Source organism: Bactrocera dorsalis, chromosome 4 (genome assembly GCF_023373825.1).
Source record: "Bactrocera dorsalis isolate Fly_Bdor chromosome 4, ASM2337382v1, whole genome shotgun sequence".
NCBI classification, from domain to species: Eukaryota; Metazoa; Arthropoda; class Insecta; order Diptera; family Tephritidae; genus Bactrocera; species Bactrocera dorsalis.
This window is the reverse complement of record NC_064306.1, coordinates 50,129,377-50,149,369: the sequence shown is the minus strand read 5'-3', so window position 1 is coordinate 50,149,369 and position 19,993 is coordinate 50,129,377. Positions and strand designations below refer to the sequence as shown.

The window sequence follows — 19,993 nt, the reverse complement described above, 5'->3', positions numbered from 1 at the left end:
TGCATCCTAAAATCGCTTCATAAATTTTCAATGGGGTTTTTACCGGGACCTTGTGCTAGCCAGTTCATGACGTCAATACTTTCGGCAGTGAGTTAATTTTTCACATTTTTAGCTGCCTATTTTGGATCATTGTCATGCATAAAAATCCAATCCACCGGCATCGATTCGAGTGGAAATGGGTCCATAGCATTTTTAAGAATGTTGAGATATGAAAATTGTCCTTGTAACCTTACTAATGATCCAACGAAGTACCAGGAAAACGCTACCGCAGACCATCACGCTACCACTACCGTTCTTAACGGTTTTTATGGTGTCTCCTGACACCTCGAGTGATAGACAAATGATTTCCCATCAGATCCCGTGCTATCCACCTTTGTATTATCGCTCTGAAGTACACTTTTTTTTCCCCCTAAAATTTGACGTTCTTTTCTAAATGTTCTTTAGCAAAGTTCAACAACTAAGAGTCACTGAGATGTCTTCGTACAAGTCTACTGCATACGCTAAATCCAAATTACTCTTTTATTTTAGCTATAATATTCCGGGTGATTTAAAACGAACAACCTTGTGTTTCTAATGATGGTTCTATCAGCGTGTTCCGGGGTTTTACGTGCAAGAGTTTGCGGATTTTTATTATTATTTTTTTGTCAAATTCGGATCTTTTTACCAGTTTCCTCGAACTATTCATAATTTTGGCAATCTGAGTTTGATTTTTGCATTTTTTGTATAGATCAAAAATCATTCTCCTTTTTTTCAGAGTACACTGCAAATTTTTAATAATTTTTCCCAATAGATTACTTTTTTTTATAACAGATACATTTAGGGGTTTCACATAGTCTCATAAAGTTATAAGTTATAACGAACCGAAAACATAGCGTTCAGAGTTGTATTTGTGTAAACTTATTTTACTATGCAATCCAACAACAAAATTTTTAAACTAGTATAAAAATTTATGATTTTATGTTTTTACGATGCTTTATGACACGTTGTGAGTACCCCAATTAAAACAATGTCCTTTTCCACGATGCCAATTAATAATGAATATTTGTACAAATAACCAAATGTGTGCTATTTCTTTGTTTAATCATTTTTTTTTAGCCATTGAAAGAAGTAGCAACAAAAAAGTAAGCATAATACCGTTATAAGTTGTGGAAATCAAGATATACACTAACGTAGGAAATTATTGTGATAATCTCTCCATACTGTATACCATATAGCATGTTCAGCGTATAATTATACTAACTGCGAGCTACTATTTTATTTCTTTTCATTTAAAAAGGTCTCAAAAATATTGATCATAATTTTCTAATTTCAGCCAAAGCTTGATTCTAACAATAACAGCATGCAGAATCAAAATTTGACTACACCGCAAACAAGCAACATTAACGGTGGCAATAACATATCGGGCGTTACACACACAACACATAATCAAAATAGTAATAATAGTGGAACTGGTGGCGGCGGCGCCAATAGTGGTAGTGGTAAAAGTGGTGGTGGTCACATGCACAGGCGCTTTCCATCGCGGTATTACAACAGCAATAAGGAGCGACCACTTTTTTTACGTAATCAGAACAATGCAAACAACCCTAATGTGCATAGCTCAAATAACCACAATCAAAGTGATTACAATAATAGCAATGGTAGTGTTGGCAATAAGTATGCCAGTTCGGTAAAAAGTAATGGCGGTGGACACTATAATTCAAATCGCAGCAATACGCCAAATTCAACACATAGTCATACGTCTGGTCACAATGCAAAAGCTGTGAACCAAAACACCCCTGGCATGGGTGGTGGTGTAGCCTCACTGGCGGTTTCAGTTGCCGAACATGGCATGCCATCTCCGCAAGGAAACTTTGATAACGCCAATGGTGTTGGTAAAATGATAACACATGTGAGTAAGCGTAGGAATTTAATTTTAAATAATTATTATAAATTTGATTTTTCGCCCATAGCCACAAATGCCTGTATACCAAACTCCGAATGGCAACACTTTAATGGCTGCACCTTACAATCCGTACAATGAATTCAATGGCGATCCGTCTATGTCGATTGCTCCACCGAATACGGCCGCCGGTGGTGGAATCTTCCTCCACATGCCAATGCCAGCGCCAGCACATACTTTTGGTATTTACGCTCCCCCACAACCAGCAGCACCGCCAGGCGCTACTATGGGCATGCATCCCACACCAACGTCCACAGCTGTAACCTACGGTGTAGCACCAAATGGTGGTCCACCACAACAATTTATGCCATCACCATCAGATGCAGTACCGATACAAGCGCCATCAAATGGTTACTATCCACCAGGAGAGCTTACAACCGTTGAGCCTAATGGCACAATACATACTGGCGGCGACGGATTACAGTTTCAATGTATACCGTATCCTGGTACTGCTCCACCTCCACCAATGCCTTTTTATTACACAGCCGGTTCTGCGGTAGCGGCAGCCGGTGGTATGCCAATGAATGGTATTTCAACGGTACCACAACCGCAATCTTCTACTGGTAGTGTTAATGGAGGTGGCTGTGGTAATTCAGCTGGTGTGCCATCTGGACCGCAGGTATGTAATTTTATTTATAATAGTACTTAAGTTATATACATAGCTGTGGTATGTAAATGTCGTAAATTTGTATTAACAGATATCCGACTTAAGTTATTGCCTGGAAAGTAAAATTACTCTCTTGTCCGTATCAGAATTCAATTCGAAAAAAAGTTGTAAGAGATTTTCAGTAGTAGAGGTAGTAGTAGAATATTATTGGTTTGACATTCTAATCAGAATAGAAATATTACGGTTGCCTTTAAAACGCTTAAAAAAAACCTTGACAAACGAAAAATGCCTTAAAATATATTAAAAAAAAACTAAAAAATTTAAAAAGTAAAAAAAAGTAAGAGAAAAAATACAACCATAACATTTAAAGAATTTAAAAGAATAAATTACAAATAACATAAAAAAATTAAAAAATAAATAACAATTACATAGAAAGAAAAGAAAAACAAAAAAATAATTAAAAAAACATGTATAAACAATGTAAAATAAAAAAATTATAATTTGATTACAACATCACAACAATACTGAAATACCATTTTTAATTGTGAATGTTTCGATCATAGAAGATATTGACGTAGAGAACCAAAACACGTTAAAAAAATTTAAAAAAATTAAAAAAAAATTAAAAAAAAAATTTAAAAAAATTAAAAAAAAATTAAAAAAATAATAAAAAAAAGAATTAAAAAAAATAAAAAATTAATAAATAATATTAAAAAATTAAAAAGTAAAATAAAAATAAAAATAGGCAATTAAAAAAATAATAGGAAACTACCATATTTATTTAATTAATTTGTGATTAAGACTAAACAATCAGAATCGATTTACTTATAGAAGATTCATATTGAAGTGAGAAACTAAAAACCCGTAATTTTCAATTTTTATGGCAGTCTGGATCCTTCAGCATTATTCGCCCCTCAAATTGCTTATCTTATCATGTTTTCTTAACACATTTTTTTACATATTTTTTCTCAACTTTTTGTTTATTGTTATTTATTTGAAGGGCTACTGGTGTCAACCGCCAAATGCTTTGCTACCACTACCAACATCAACGCCACAAATAAACGGCTCCTCTGCTTGCGTTTCAACATCCAGCAACAATAGCCCGCCAAATATGACCACAAACACTACAAATAGCCGTCCACGTGACAGCAAATAAAAACAATTAAAATTTCTTATAAAACATTACTAACTAACAGGTAATATTCTAAATACTACTCTGTAAACTGTATATACTGACTCCATGGCAAAATCTTTTTACTTGATTTTACCAAATGTGTTGGGTGTAAAACGAGTTGGGTTGACGATAAATGTTGCAAACAAATACTTGTATAACACTAGAAAAAAAAAACTGCACTCGATAAACGTTTTCATGCTGATCATGATTCTTTGTATTAATGCAAGTCACTACAGTTTTCGTGTTTTGAAATTGTAATAACCAAAAAAAAAAACAAAAACTTATTAGAAGTAAAAAGTATGTTGTTGTAGCATTTTGCTTTTAGTGAGGACGTTGCCTCAAGCGTAACGCTAAAAATAACTAAACTAAATCAAATTATTAAATAATAATTATACGTTAGTATTAAATATATTTAGTTATAAATATTTTCGTATATTTCAAATATTTTTTTATAAAAAAAATGATTTGCGGAATACAATGTCACTGTAAAAGCGTTCGCAACGCAATTTTATACGATGTCCTTTACAACAGTTTTGTTTATGCAGCAAATTCATATTTAATTCTACATAAATTTGTAATTTTTTTTAAATTACTTTCATTTATATTATTTAATGTACATACGTGTGTAGTAAAACAAACACAAATGTACACAAAACAATCAAAGATTATTTAAATTAATTTATTATACTCCAAATCAACGCACAGTCGCGGAAGGGAAACGGAAAATCATATCAAATGAAAACAGTAAGATGTTCAAGTATACCGTTGTTTGATATATCGTTTTGTTTTTCAATAAAATATTCAACAATATATCGTTATAAACAAGCAAATTCGTTTTTTACCCCACGCACACATACATACATTCACACTCAACATATAATTAGTTTTAAGCACATTTGGTAATCATATTTAATTATATATAAACATTTCCTTTTATAATATACTTATCCAACTGCATTTATTACTCCCATAGTCGTCAAGGGTAGGGTATACATTTTTCCACCATGTTCTCAACCCCTTTTTTTATACTGTTTACGCGGTTTTGGCAATTTTCAACTTCATAATTTATATAACGACAATTTTTTTTACCATGTTCTTACCTTTTATTAACATCAATATTATAGAGTACTTAAAAATACTCAAACACCCTTAAAAATTATGTTAGTTATAGTTTTATTGATACCTTTTAATATTTTGTAATACAAATAACCCTATAAAAAACTAAAAAAAATACAAAAAATTAAATAAAAAATAAAAAAAAAAAACGTTTTAGCACGTAAGAAAACTCTGGACTTTTATTATTATCTACCTTTTTTAACAGCAATTAAGTTATACTCTCAATCCGCTTTGGCTTACCAAATTGTAGCGAGTTCATAATTTTTAGTATTAGATCGATAAAGCTCTGCGCCTTCCCCATGTGCTCACGTTTAGCGCGTCTCATTGGCCATGTGTATTGATGCTTATCATCCAAGCTTATCACTTGTGGAGATCTTGTTTCAGCGGCTGTCGGCTGCGAAGAAAAAAAATATTAAATTTATAAAATTTAATTTTGTTATTGTATTGAGTCGTTCACTAAGTAATTTCGTTTATAAAATGTGGTATACATATATTATTATGTATCGATAAAAAACTATTCAATATAATTTTTTATATTTTATCATTGTCTTTAATTTAAGCTGTATGTTTTTAGCCGTTTTTGTGTGGCTATTGTGGTATTACATTTAAAGTTTTGCCACGGTTTGTCGACGATTAAAAGTCAATAAAACTAATTTTAAGTCGAAAAGTAGTATTTCAAGTTGTTTATTTATTGTTTTTCTGCTTTTTCTTTTTTCCTTTCTTCTGTTTTGGTTTTCTTTGATCAACAATACATTCTAATCTTTAACCTTTTTTTCAGATATTTATTTTTTCAACTATATTAAAAGCAAGTTTTTTTCGGATATATTTTTCGCTCTTATACGATATTAACTACAATTGTTTAAATATTCACTATAGTTATATATTGTACATCAAGTAAAGTGAAATAGCCAATGTAATATGAAAAATGCAGTAATGTCGCGAGATACATATTAATGAAAAAATTTTATGAAAAACGGAGGAAAATAAGCTTACCGCGTTTAAATTAAAGGTAAATATATTTTCTATTTATTTTTATTAAAATATATCAAATACCATTTAAATAATATTCATAAAATATATACATACGTAAATCGGTTCGTATGTTCCCCATAAATCAGCCTATGTACATGGTTGACGGAGGAACACTTTTTCAAATATTTTAGAAAAACAGGGTATAGAATGATTGGTCTGTATGAAGACGGCTGTGTTAAGTCTTTCCCAAGCTTATATATCAAGTTAATCTGCGACTTTTTCCATGAAATTGTATAGTATCAAAAAACTCAATTGCATTGAAGAGCAAAGAGAGCACATTTACAGCAATATTTGGTAATTCAATTAAGTAGCATTTTTGTGGTAATATTATCATGTCCTGTCGATTTATTAGATTTAAACTTTCTTTTAAAAAGAAAAAAATCGGGTTGAAATAAATTTCTGGCTTTTGTTATGCATAGTATTGTAAATATATTGTTTTATGGCGCCGTAAGTTAGAGGAATATATGTATGCCTTTGTTTTACATCAAGCTATGCTCACTTCGTAGGTTGCCTTTTGTATTTCAGGATTCGATAACAAAAACAAATAATCGAAAATCGCTCTATTGTTTTTCAAAATAACATCCATTAAGATTTATACACTTTTGCATGCGTTCGAACCAATTGTCGAAGCACTTTTGCCACTCTGATTGAGGTATCTCCAAAACATACCTTTTAAATGCATCAACCTCCTCCTTAGATGTCGAAAAACTTTGACTTCTTGGTTATCATACGGTAATAAAAATAAGTCATTCGGTGCTAAGTCAAGACTATACCGGAGGATTACTCATCAATTCGATGTTTTGAGTGGTCAAAAATAGTTGCTTCAGTCAATGTGTGAGAGCTAGGTGGTTATCCTGCGTTTTGAAAGGCAACTGGCAAACAAAAGGTTGTCTACCACTAGGAATTTGCTGTGCTGCGTTTTCTTTTTGGGCCATACGGGTAAATCCATGTTTTGATCACCTGATACGATGTCATAGACGTGTTTCGAAGCACCGTTATCATGTTTTGTTGACATTTCTCTCGACCAATGAACACGAGCCGTTTTTTGCCGTTCCCATGACAGTCGGGTGTACGTAACCGGAGCGGACCCGGATTTGTTATCCGGTCCGGGACCGTCAACTCGCAAAATTCTGCCTTTACAAAAACAACATGCGTTTTTTGAGCGATTGCCAAATTATGTGGGATCCAAAGTGAAAAAATTTCTTTTACAGTCAAATGTTCATGCAATATTGAATGTATGCTAGTCCCACTAATACCCATAGTTATCTCAATTACACGATAGACCAGATGACGATCTTGCAATATCAGGGGCGCATATAATCGGAACAACTGATTTTGGATGACCTTCCCGAAATTGGTCTTAGATAGATCAACGACCTCGATTGAATTCATCATACCTTAGATAAACACTGGTCCTTGTTGGAGCTTCATCGTAAAAAATTGAAAATTTTCGCAATTTAATTCCATTCTTGGTCGAGAAGAACATTTTAAGTTACTTTAAACAACACAGGTAGTGCTCTTATGGCAAAAGGTTTTGAGAATGTGTACCATCAAAAATTACAAACGTTATTATAAAATTGCGAGTATACAGATTGAAACCCTAGTGTTGCCAAATCCCGAAATATAAAAGGCAATCAACATATAACTTCATGGCCGGCTACAATTGGAAAAATTACTCCTACCAGAAGTAAAAGAACGAAACGAAAATTTAACAATGAATTCTGTTCTGTATTGGATTGGATTCTTGGATTCTTCTAAATGGAATTGGCTAAAGAATTGATAACTTTGTCAAAACGATTATTTATTGCTTTCCTACACTTTTTTTTTTATTTTTTTGCGTAATTCATGAAATTTAAACATTCAGGTGCGTTGTGGAATCTGATAGTTGTCGGAATCAGAATTGAAACCGATAAAAAACAGTAGTAGGTATCATGAATTCAGATATTATTGGTTTGATATTCCAAACAGGATTTGTATCGGTTTTGGGTGTCACGGAAACCAATTTTATCGGTTTTGTTATCAGAAACAAAGCAAGAAGATAGTCGCTCACAGATTTGAAATGTAAGTTAGAAATCAAGTTGTTTTATTATTTCGAATTAATTTATCTTTATTTCTATAGGGGAAAACATAAGCATAAAACACGAAATATCTTAATTATTTAATTCTTAAAAAATCCGGATATTTAAAGATAATGGATAATTTAACACCCAAATGCATCTTTACTCATTCGATTAATGTTATCCCTTAAAACCTTCCTTTAATTCGGAACATGTTAAAAACTTTAATAGAATTGCTTCCAAACGTGTTCATTTGCAAGTTTTGTCACATTAGTAAACAACTGGTTCGAATATTGATTTTGTTCGAAAAGGCGAAAATCTAAACAGATTCTGTGACACCATTAAAAATCAGAATTGGTTTGCAATTCTGACAGCTTAGCTATTCTGTCTGGGATTCCACAACACCCCTGATTTATAGAATTATTACTTTTAATACATAAATATAAAAAACTTAAGAAATTTAATACGGCATACATTTCCTAAACAAAAGTTAGTAGTCTGTGAGACAGTAAAGATAAGGTATTAAAATTTAGAAAAAGTGGTTCAACAAGTGGCAAAGGTGTAGACATTTCTGTCAAAATGTTTCGTTAAACTTACAATTAAGTAGTTCTAACACACTATTCTTTGAAATCGATTCATTTAAAACAATATTAGAAGCCGACATTTCAAATCACGACAACTGTGGACAGCCGATACAATTATTTTAATAATTAAACAACACGACACACTTGTAGAATATTAAAATCACAAAGTTTGGATTTTCACAATTTTTAACTCGACTTGCCCCTATTGAATCCCCCTTTCTTTCAAATCAACACATATACATTTTCTTAAAAAGAAAATATTTAACAAAATTAAACAAAAAACGAACCTTGAGAATTGTATTTAGCGCAATTAAACCGAAAATTGCAACAACTGCAATATGCTTCATAGCTTCCGCCAGAACAACACGCTTATTATGCCCTAAAATGACTCAAAGTGTGGCACTCTTTGCTTTGGTTGGTAACTGATTGTTTTTTGCTCGTTTATTTCTTTTGCTGTATTTTGTTTTGTTAAACTTCGAAGTGACTTTGAACTTGTAACACTTTTCATATACGCCAACCTTATATTCGTGAATAAGAATGCTATGTGTTATTTTAGTTTTCACAGAATTTAATGATATAAGAAATTATTTAATATTCTTGCGAAAAATTCGCGCTCGTTTGGAGTTCTACAATTTTACTGAATGCATTTTGCAAATGTTTAAGCTCGCATTTTTATAATATTTTATGTGAAATGCATTTTTACTTTTATTTGATGAACGAATTTGACCCAGTTTTGTGAGGGTTTGTTTAATGAGAGGTATTGCTAGCTTTTTGTACCCCCGAAACGTTACAAATAGTATAATAGTTTTTTCACCTAACGGTTGTTTGTATGTACTTAAAAATTTATTTGTTATAATTTTATGAATGAAGAACCCAGAAAATGTCTGTCTGCCAGTTTGTTCTTGTACACTATAAAACAAAATCTGACAGTTTTCAGAAGCCAAGATAAGTAACTCTTACAAGTGGCACTAAAATTACATTAGTACTGTTATTCTGTAGGAGACTGTAAAAAAACTAACGGTGCTAATGGACATATTTTATGTTGTACAAATATCAATATTACAGTATGTAGGACAACTAGCGCGGGTATAGTAGCCTCCGAGCAACCGTAGATCAAAATTTATATTACATATGGCAACAGGTTACTGATCATTGGCAACTGAGCAGCCAAATGTCAGCTTGGGTGTATTACGTAGCATTACCTTAGCTTTTAATAATATACATAAATTTCAAATTCAAGCAACTCCAATTAATAGCTAATGAACCCAATATTGTCAATTCCAATTTCGTCACAAAAAGTAAGTTTAGGAATGTTGTCTACTTTTTCAATACAAAGTACTAATAGAGTATCCAGTACAACCGCAACTATACTCTAGTTGTCCTACATAATAGCGGTGTTAGTTTGCGGCTGAATCCACCACCATCCTTACTTTTTTCCATAACTTACATGCCAAGTCTTCGGAAGTGCGTGAATGCTACTTGTTGCGTGTAATTTTGCTTGATTGGGCGGTGGAAATGCTAGTGTGGGGCGATATCTATACAAGTATACATATCTGTCATGTCTTGCAAACTTCGTAGAGAAACGATAAACTAACTGTCTAATAAACCTTTTTCGATATACAAAGACCTTTACAGTAATAGTTCGTGTATACCTCAAGTTGACTGGACACTCCTCCATACCAATCAATTTCTATTGGCTGAAACAAAAAATATTTTCACTTGGAATACATTGAGTACAAAGAGTTCTCGACATCGACCGTAAAGTGCTCCCAAAATTTTCGATGTTACTTAATTTAATTTAATTTTTTTTTTCAGACTTGAAATGAATCTTTTAAGTACTGTTATTGAATTCTGCATAACTAATTTAACCAAAATTAAATCCCAAAGATATTCAATTATCATAAAAAACATTTTATTGGCTCTCTTTGGCACAGTATAAAAAAAAATTTACAGGTTTAATTAACCTTTCGATCTGAAGATTGATTTTTCTCTTCTTTCTGCATTAACTCCTTATCCTAAATTTGAGGTAATAGCCTCAATAAATTCTCTATGAAATAGAAATTTTAGTACTGAGGAGCTGCTGGAGCATAGCTGCCTTGTGCTGAGCTACCGGCATTGTAGCCACCTTGTGGGGCGGCACTAGCGCCATAAGCATCTTGTCCGGCATTGCCACCGCCATAGGCGCCTTGTCCGGCATTGGCGATATTGGCCAAAGCCGCTAATCCTTGGCTACCTTGTAACAGTTGGTAACCAGCGGCTTCAGCATTAGAGGCGCCAGTATTACCACCAGCTCCAGCACCGGAACCAGCACCATAACCACCACTGCTGTAAGCAGCTTGTTGTTTCTCATTAACAAAGTATTTCTCTGCTGGTGGCTTGACAACGTTAACGTACACAGGCTCCACCTTAACGGGACGTGGGTGATGTTTAACATAGACCTTGCGCAATACAACTGCTGGGGGTTTGTGCAAGACAACTGGTGCGGGTTTCACAACTAGTGGAGGATGATTGACCAACACCTTGGTGGGTGGGCGCTTGACAATGATTGCAGCTGGACGATGGATAAGGATTTCACCCTTGTTTTGTGGGTAGGTGATTGAAGAGCTGACCGTATTGGCGCGTTGACCTAACGAGTAGGGAATGCTTTGGGCGGGCAAGATTTTACCGCATGGACTGGGTACACCATTGCCATCACCTTGGATTGAACCCGAGCCAATGCCCTGAATGATGCCACTGAGTGCATCACCACTGATACCGGCAGCGCCTCCACCGATTCCACCAGCACCTCCACTGATAGCACCGCCGCTACCATAACCGCCAGCCGATCCTTGTGAGCCATATGAAGCATAGGCTGTCGTACTGCACGCCTGTATATAAAGAAAATGAGTGAAACATAGAGTTAGCCAAATGCATCAAACAAATATAAATAATACGTAAATATCGGTTGGTGAAAATCACTACGTACAATCATTGCGATGCCGCACACGTAAAGCAGGTGTTGAAAGCGGTTCATTGTGTCGCTTTTCGTGTACTGGGGTGATGCTGCTGCTTTGATCTGCGGAACTTGTTCTGTTGTTATGTTATTGTGTTCTCAAGGCAAGAGCACCGTTAGCTGACTGTGGTCAATGGGCTGAGAAGATTTGTTTAAATATGCTTCGATGGCATTACGCCATATTGCACTTTCAATTACGTGACATTTGTGCGGCAGTTCATAGCGCGCCACCCGATGCTATTTTGTCTTTCTTCAAATTTTTGTTGCGATTTTCTGTTGCTGATATTCGTTCGACATGTTTATCGCAATAATATCAATCCGGTCTTGATATCTTATTGTGTTAGTAATCTGAACTGACTCATTTTAGTCAATTGCTCTCACCTGCCGTACTCTCACGCTGCAAAAGAGATTATGGGGTTAATTAGTCATTTCCGTGAAACGCTTATGATAACAATTTCGCAGGATATACAAATATATTAATTCATTGGTGTGTGATTGCAAATTATGAAATTTAAGAACTCGTTTTTTCAAATATTCTCGGTAGTTATTGAAAAACTTCTAATATTTCTTAATTCCTATTTTCCGACGTGTTTTAAAATATGTGAAAGCGCCATTTGTAGGACAATACAAAGTTGAGAAAAGTAGCTTGGCTAAACTTCCGAAAAAAGCATATGATTCCTTTGGCTCCTCAACACAGCAGATTATAAACCCTCGACCAAAATCATTACAGCGCAAAAGTTTTGCTTTTTGATCCCGATTTATGTACATATGTATGTATATGATGTATCCAAAGAGGCAATGCTGTCTGTGAAATAGGGAGCTATATATGTATAGACAGGTATTATCGTTACACGGGTATTTTTTTGAAGATTTTTCAATAAATGATTCGTTTGGTATTTTTGAAGATTCCCATTTCATTTGTTGCCGTTATGAAAATATATTTTTATTTTTTAAACGGCTGTAGAACAGACCATTCTTGAAATAAGTTTGCAGAGAGACTTTTGTAGATTGTATTTTGCTTTTATTGATCAGGAGGTACAAATTTTGATGTGAATCGAAACAAAAAACGTTAATAAAGGAAATTTAAGCAGAAATGACAATGTTCGAGTAAAATTTTCGAATACTTCAAAAAGTGATTTTTTATACAAACCTACATACTTGTTTTAATTGGAAAATTTAAATACACATTTTAAACCAGGTTGTCTCAATAATTGAATTGTTTTCAAGGCAAGTATCAACAATTCAAACGTATGGTTTTTAACCTTAGCTTGAGATTTTGTAGAATACAAAATTTTGATCATTAATACTTAACTAGTCAAGTCAGTTTTGCATAGTTATCAGAACTGTAAACCAATATTGATTTCAAAGGTGTTACGGAATCAGATTGGATCTTCGTTTCCAATATTCCAATCAACTGAGTCGCTAATTGGACAATATTAACATACTAAAATATTCGGAATTTTATAAATTTTGAACACTAAATGAAAAAAAAATATTTTTGCGAAGAAAGTAATGAAAAAGTTAAATGAAAAATTTTGGGGAATTTTAGCGGAATCATAATGGTCAAAACTGACTTAACACGTTTCGTGAACCCCCTTAAAATACTTAATTTCTGTTTTAATTTTTTATCTGAAATCACCAAATCTATCTTATTTCACTTGAGAGTTTTTTTTTCCTAGATTCAGCAATAGAAACGAAAATGAGGCTTCAAAAGCATTTTTTGCAAAAGTTTCTAATTATTTTCGTTTAAAATTAATCAGGGGTGTTGTGGAACCTGATAGTTGTCGGAATCAGAATTGAAATCTATAAAAAAGTAGTAGGTGTCATTAACTCGGATATTATTGGTTTGATGTTCGAAACAGAACTTGTATCGGTTTTGGGTGTCACGGAAACCAATTTTATCAGTTTTGCTATCAGAAACAAAGCAAGAAGATAGTCGCTCACAGATTTGAAATGTAAGTTAAGAAATCAAGTTATTTTATTATTACGAATTAATTTATCTTTATTTCTATAGGGGAAAACATAAGAATAAAACACGAAATGTCTTAATTATTGAGTTTTTGGAACAAAATCCGATTATCTAAAGAAGATTTAAAAACGTAATTTAACATCCAAATACGTCTTTATTCATTCGAATTTTGGTTTTGTGTATGAGCGAAAAGACGAAAATCCAAACAGATTCTGTGACACCATTGAAAATCAGAATTGGTTTGCAATTCTGACAGCTAAGCGATTCTGTCTTGGATTCCACAACACCCCTAAATTTTTTTGTCCGTGTCTATTCAAAATAGGCTTTTCTGCTCTTTAAAATCAGAGCTGGATGAAGGTTTACTACTTTTTCCGTCATAATTTGGACAAAACGGCATTTAAAAATTGCGGTTTCAAACACTTTCAAGTGACCTATCCGCTCCAATATCTAAGATCGACTCTTGAGATTTTCATTTAAACTTCTTAAAGCACATGCCTTTTGATTAAAATATTAATAAAAATCGATTTTTGAAACATCTTCAGGTACTTCCCTAGTTAAAGGTAAATCGAAATTAATTAAAACGTTATATTTTCAATCTATCGCCCCACAGCTTCTTCGATAGTTTCTAAAAACAAAACTGATCAAATTGTGTGTAAAATTTTGATGGAAAGATCAAACCAAAAATATCAGAATTCATGATAACCGCTAAAACTTATTGTTAGTATGAATTCTTATTTCAACCTGGTAGATTTCACAACAACCCTCAATATTAATTTATAATATATATAGAAATCTGTCTGACACATACATCTGTACAAATGTAATTTTGAAAGAAAAAATATTTCAATATAAAAATGTATAATAGAAAAGTCTCCAGTAAATTCTAAGACGGTAACTGTAAGGTCCGAAAATATTACTCCTTCGCAAATAAACTTCGCATTCCATATACAATTTCTGGCTGGCTGTTTCTTAACCTACATTTTATTGAAATGATAAGTATTAACCTTAAAAAAAAAAAACAATGGTTCTCGTGTGAAAAAAGCTTTTTTATTTTTTCATTGTCGAACAGGACAAAAGTTCGTATGTATAAAACATGTAAAAAAAAATTATGACTGAAAAAATTCTAAGCTAGGCATTGTTTAATAGCCCGATGGTTGTGGAGCACTGCCGTAGCCGCTGCTGCTACTTGGGGCAGCACCATAAGAGGCTTCACCGCCGTATGAAGAAGCGGGAGCAGCACCATAAGATTGAGCTTGAGCACCATAAGAGGCTTCGCCGCCGTATGAGGATGCGGGAGCAGCACCATAAGATTGAGCAGGAGCAGCACCATAAGATGGAGCAGCAGGAGCAGCGCTATATGACGAAGCAGGCGCTTCATTGTAAGATGATGTGGGTGCTGCCTCATAAGATGGTGCTGGAGCTGAGTATGATGATCCACCGTATGATGAACTACCGTATGATGGAGCCTGATAGCTCTGTTGTACACCGGGCACAAGGGGAGCATCAACCTTTTTGCCTGGTTTGTATACTTTTACGTAGACTGGATTCAAGCTGAGTGGAGTTGGTACCTTGTTGATCACTTCTTGTTGATAGATCACCGATGGTTTGATCTTGTAGATGACTGGGGCAGCTTTAACAACAGCAGCTGGTCCACCGCCAATTTGAGTTGGTGGCAAAGCTGGCTGATTGACAATGATTGGTGGCAAGGGTTGTGTGGCGATCACTTGATGATTATTTTGGCCAGATGGCACCAACAGAGAACGATAGACGCCCTGATCAACTACATTGGGTGCAACAATATTGATATTGCCCTGACGAATCTTCGAAGCCAAGTTAGATTCAGCCAAAGATTCGGCAATGGCGTCGGAGTTCTTCAAATTACGATAGACTGGGTTGGAGTTGAGCGCTTGCAATTGAGCTTGCACTTGGCTGAGACGAGCCACTTCCGCGGGTGAGACGGGAATTTCAGCATTGGCAGGAGTAATGGAACCGCCAGCCTGTTGAGCACCACCGGCAGCAGCTTGAACTAATTCATCGAGACCATTGGATGAGGCCGATGATAGGTAGGAAGCACCACCACCGCCACCCGAAGCCGAACCATAGGAGGCCGTTGCGAGCTTTATGTAGAAAGAGAAAAGTAAAAATTATTAACATGAAGTTTCACTAATACAATTCGTGTTAGAGTTTTCGTTTCTTCATCCAAAAACTTTCATGTTCTTTCTAAATGTGTGCGTATGTGTAATTCTTGTTTACGTACCGGTGCGGCAACGAAGAAAAGTGTGAATAGGAAGCAGTTCATTGTTTGATGATCTCTTTGATCTGTGTATTCCGATGGACTGTTCACTGTGGTGTGTCGTAATACTACTTGTACCGGAGATGTTATTGAGCTTTTATATATGAGAAGTTCACTCGGTTTGTCGTACGTGATTTAGACGTGAAATGCCAATAACGCAATCGAAATGAGCTTAGAGTTTATTGGAGATTAGTTATGTGGCACGCGATAACTCGATGGCGGTTGCTGTTAAATTGTTGCCCAATAGATCGCAATCACAACCGACAGAAAGTGGGGATTTTGTCAATATTACATGGCAGCAATGATCGGTTCTGGTTAAGCCGTCTATGGTTGAGGCTTCCGCCAATAATAGGCCTAGGGAGTTCTACCTTTAAGCTACTTGGTTTAATTGTTTTAAACTTTAAGCTACTGCATACATATGTACGGAGGCGGTGTCAGCAGCCGGGATGAGGATGAAGTAATCATTTTTATAAAATTGTGGACAATGACATACTAGGAATCATTTAACTTATTACATTTTCAAGTTTCATTTAAATACTTTTGAAATTTTCTATTATCATCATATCACCTGAAGTCTATGAAGGCTTTCTTGCTGAATTCTTAATAATATTTAATGGCCGAATACCATATGTTTTTCAAAATTCTAAAAAGAACGAAATTATTCGTGATTGTATCTTTCGAAGATACAAATTCTCATTAATTGTTTTTTTTTCAGATACTTAAGAAAAAAATACTACTTCTTCAAAGTAAAGTATTGCTAAGAAAACGACTAATGTCTCGTTTCCTCATGAAGTGAAAACGTCAGCCGACAATTCTGATTTCCATGAGTCTTGCGGCAATGTCTTCAGAAGTTAGTTTGAAATTTATGTCGGGTGTCCTCGCTTGTCGTTTTTCGGAATTATGTTGGTCACCACTACTAACAGTGAACACTACAGACTCATAATTAGAGATGTTCTCTGACATTTATATTTCGTATATACAGGAAAATAATAAGACTGAGTCGATTTAAAAAATGTATTAAACCAATCGTTACAATTCTTTAAAACCTTTCAAAATAGGCTTTTTCTGCGTCGATGCAACGTTGGCATCGCGATTTCCAAGCTTTGAAGGCGTCACGGAAGGCATTCTCTGGAATAGCCTTGAGAGTCGAAGGTCATGATGCTTGCATCGTCTCAAAATGCTTGTCTTTCATCGGCCTTTTCAGGCTAGTAAACAAAAAAAAGTCTAGAGAGGCACATCTGAGCTGTAGGTCGGCTCCGGGAGCGTTGGGATGCCGGCCTTGCTTAGGCAGCTGTTCACAAGAAAGGCAGTGTGAGCCGCTGCGTTGTCGTGGTGCAAATTTCAATCGGCTGCGATGTCTTGTCGGACCCGATTGAGTCTTCGTTTGAGTCTCTTGAGGACTTCCACGTAAAACTTGGCGTTGACGGTTCGTCCAGGAGGAAGAACTTCATGGTGGACGATGCCTTTGATGTCAAAAAAGAGAATGAGCATAATTTTTACCTAGGATTTGCTCATTTTTCCCTTTTTTTGGGCGAGATCCTTCAAAAAGGTGCCACCGAAACACATCACTTGCTAAAGCAACATCTGGATAAGCCTGCTTGATCATATCAAACGTCCCTGTCGCAGTTTTACCGAGTTTCACACAGATTTTAATCGCATAGCTTCTGCTCGATAATAGAAGACCAAACTGTACATTACAAGTGAATACCGAATTCTTACCGCAGACAATTCTGTCGTCGGTCTCAATTACATTAATATAAACACGAATATCATGAACCCTTACTACAGTAAGTAGAAATGTCAAAATTAATAAATTCATCTCTATGACTGAGTTCTATCAAATTTTTTTCCCCAATGCAAATGGCACTTCGGCAAGCAATGTGTAAATAGCTTAAAACATGGAAAAATTACTTTATTGAAAACTAATATGTATGTAATATGTAAAAATATCAGCATAAACGTTTAAGACCCAAAGATTTTCATATTAGAAGAGTTAAAACCCTTCGCTCTCGATTCAGCACTTGTAAAAGGTAATAGTTTCACGTTTTGTGAGATTAACTCAAATAATTTTCTTTTTTGACCTACAAAGATCGATTTTGAACTCCACACTTTAAATATTTTCATTTATTAGCTTATTATCTCAGTCTTACATACTTAAGAACTTATTTAGATAAATAACTTAATATTTAAGGCTAACGCCACTACAAGCCCTCTTGATAGAGCTCTCCATTTGAACGGCTATCGCTGCTACTCTTATACTCCTGTTGAGTAGATGCCGGTTGTGTCTGTTGCATACTGTATTCACCATAAGAAGGAACCGAGCGTTTATTATACATACTCGTATAACGAGATTTCATTATGTTGTTGGTCGCAAAGGGCCCGTTTGGTTGTTGCATGGGCATTGATCCCATATCGGGTGGATAAACACCCTGATTGTAATAATTCGGTGCTGAGTATGATGTTGGTGATGAGTATTGTTGTTGTGGGTGTGGTTGTTGGTCATATTGTGTTGTCTGTTGGTATTGTGTGGGATAGTGTGAGGCTTGCATTTGCAATGGATATTGTGTGTGTTGTTGTGTTTGTGCGTAATTAGTGTTTGGTGAGTACTGTTCGAATTGTTGATAGTGTTGTTGTTGTTCATATGTCATTGCAGAGTAAGGATGTTGTGTGTATTGTGTATTTACGCTCTGTGTCTGCGCTCCCACAAGTGTCTGTTCCTCTTGGGGTTGTGAGTTCTGTGTTTGTGTGTTGTCTGTATAGTTTTCTGGATCTGTAACATTTATCGGTTCACGATGATATATCACGGGTGGCATTTTGACCACCACTGGTGCATCATTCGTTTCCAATTCGATCATTTTATTCGACTCGGGCAAATTAACAACAACAGGCATTTCTTCAAGCGTCTGATCCAGTATTGATGTGTCATTTGGGTATTGGGTCTTCTTCTCGCTCGTTGTTTGAGTATATTCAGGTGCGTATTTTATGTTAATATGTTGGAATTTTTTATATTTCTTCAAATCGTCTTTGTAATCGTTTTTGTCCACCACATCATTGTAGCATTGACCAGTACCACCATATTGCTGCTTCGTAGTAATATCCGATTGAGTTTGCTCTTTTTTCGTATTGATTTTGTTTGTTGTTGGTTCAACAGTGGTTGCAACGTTTTCTGTTTTCGGCTCGGACTTTTGTTTTCGACGTATTTTTCGTACTTTCTTGGTGGCATCAGCTTTTGCTTTCTTTTTACTCTTTTCCTCGGTAGTCTTATCATCGCTTTTGGGTGCCTTAACGTCATTTTGTAACACTGGTTTGTTTATGGACTCATCTTGAACCTTGTAAGCGGCGCCATTTTCGCTCATATTGAAGACACCATTACAGCGTTCTTCACCGCCCACCTGTAGATGTATGGCATTCTTGAAATCTTCACCTAAATGTTCTAGCCAAAACGCTTCATCCACATCAGCGGAAGTGAAAAAGCGTGATGTCTGTCCCGTCTCACTTTCGCTGACTTCACCGTGCTGTTGCGCCACATCAACGAAATCATATTTATCATCACTACTTTTGGCTGGTGTATAAGTTTCAACGCTGCTGACATTCAAAGCGCTGGACTGAAGTGGAGAAATTTATGATAGGTAAATTTTAACTTAATTAAACAATATTTTTTATAAACTGAATATACACCATTTCTTGTTTTCAGTTACACACTTACATGCCGCACCAGCAGAAACACCAAAACGATGCAGAACCGCCACGCGCTTTCACCACGCACGGCCTTCATAGCTTTCTCTTGTGCCGCAGCAAGAAAATTAAAAGCAAAAAAAAAACAACAACTGATTTTAGCTCAGTCCAATTTCATATTTCCAACTGAACCAAATCGCTATCAAGTATTGTCTTAAATATCTGAATTGATTTGCATCTCAAAGCATAAATCTCACAACGGAGCAAAAGCCACTTTTTTCCCCACGTTTACTCAGTTCTGGCGTTTCACTTTCATTCTCCAATATCATTTTTCCCTAAGCAGACGTGCTTGTGATGGCTTTTTTCTTGGGTTACTGTGTATGGTTTGAAGTCACAATTGTTATTGTTTTGGAATTGTTGAATAATTCTCGCTTGTAAATCGAGCATTTTTATTCTTCCGTAAATTTAGGCATAATGGCCTTCGCTGCGCATATAATTGTATACAATTGTCTGCAGACGTATTCGTACGGTGTGTAAATATTATGCAACAACTAA

At 35.1% G+C, this 19,993-nt stretch overlaps 4 protein-coding genes across 7 annotated transcripts in view; 1 reads left to right on the top strand and 3 right to left on the bottom strand.

Moving 5' to 3' along the window:
* Nucleotides 1-19,993, top strand: part of LOC105222775 (uncharacterized) — a 112,649-nt gene that overhangs the window by 4,669 nt on the left and 87,987 nt on the right. For 3 of the 4 annotated variants that reach the window (XM_011200247.4, XM_011200248.4, XM_049454099.1), the window contains 3 exons: nucleotides 1,313-1,888; nucleotides 1,950-2,558; nucleotides 3,547-4,000. In XM_011200247.4, the coding sequence (XP_011198549.2) occupies nucleotides 1,313-1,888; nucleotides 1,950-2,558; nucleotides 3,547-3,702 (1,341 nt within the window). In that variant the 3' untranslated portion in view covers nucleotides 3,703-4,000. Of the gene's footprint in view, nucleotides 1-1,312; nucleotides 1,889-1,949; nucleotides 2,559-3,546; nucleotides 4,001-5,614; nucleotides 5,846-19,993 lie in introns of those variants that run through there. The other variant, XR_007422469.1, reaches the window with a different exon arrangement.
* LOC105222776 (chorion protein S38) lies at nucleotides 10,405-11,642 on the bottom strand. Its single transcript, XM_011200249.4, has 2 exons — nucleotides 11,475-11,642; nucleotides 10,405-11,376 (listed from the first exon to the last, which is right to left on the bottom strand). The coding sequence occupies exons 1-2, from the start codon at nucleotides 11,520-11,522 to the stop codon at nucleotides 10,573-10,575; spliced, it is 852 nt and encodes a 283-aa protein (XP_011198551.1). The 5' UTR covers nucleotides 11,523-11,642; the 3' UTR covers nucleotides 10,405-10,572.
* On the bottom strand, nucleotides 14,503-15,863 carry LOC105222777 (chorion protein S36). Its single transcript, XM_011200250.4, has 2 exons — nucleotides 15,728-15,863; nucleotides 14,503-15,587 (listed from the first exon to the last, which is right to left on the bottom strand). Exons 1-2 carry the CDS (start codon nucleotides 15,767-15,769, stop codon nucleotides 14,610-14,612), a joined length of 1,020 nt encoding a protein of 339 aa, XP_011198552.2. The 5' UTR covers nucleotides 15,770-15,863; the 3' UTR covers nucleotides 14,503-14,609.
* On the bottom strand, nucleotides 17,777-19,649 carry LOC105222779 (uncharacterized). Its single transcript, XM_011200251.4, has 2 exons — nucleotides 19,470-19,649; nucleotides 17,777-19,368 (listed from the first exon to the last, which is right to left on the bottom strand). The coding sequence occupies exons 1-2, from the start codon at nucleotides 19,536-19,538 to the stop codon at nucleotides 17,965-17,967; spliced, it is 1,473 nt and encodes a 490-aa protein (XP_011198553.3). The 5' UTR covers nucleotides 19,539-19,649; the 3' UTR covers nucleotides 17,777-17,964.

Excerpts from the sequence above, each read along its gene's own strand:
- LOC105222776 (XM_011200249.4), bottom strand. The coding sequence starts at position 11,522 with ATGAACCGCTTTCAACACCTGCTTTACGTGTGCGGCATCGCAATGATT. Across the intron at positions 11,377-11,474 it reads TGTGCGGCATCGCAATGATT|GCGTGCAGTACGACAGCCTA; the intron begins GTACGTAGTGAT and ends CTTTATATACAG.
- LOC105222777 (XM_011200250.4), bottom strand. The coding sequence starts at position 15,769 with ATGAACTGCTTCCTATTCACACTTTTCTTCGTTGCCGCACCG. Across the intron at positions 15,588-15,727 it reads TTTTCTTCGTTGCCGCACCG|CTCGCAACGGCCTCCTATGG; the intron begins GTACGTAAACAA and ends TTCTACATAAAG.
- LOC105222779 (XM_011200251.4), bottom strand. The coding sequence starts at position 19,538 with ATGAAGGCCGTGCGTGGTGAAAGCGCGTGGCGGTTCTGCATCGTTTTG. Across the intron at positions 19,369-19,469 it reads TGTTTCTGCTGGTGCGGCAT|TCCAGCGCTTTGAATGTCAG; the intron begins GTAAGTGTGTAA and ends TCTCCACTTCAG.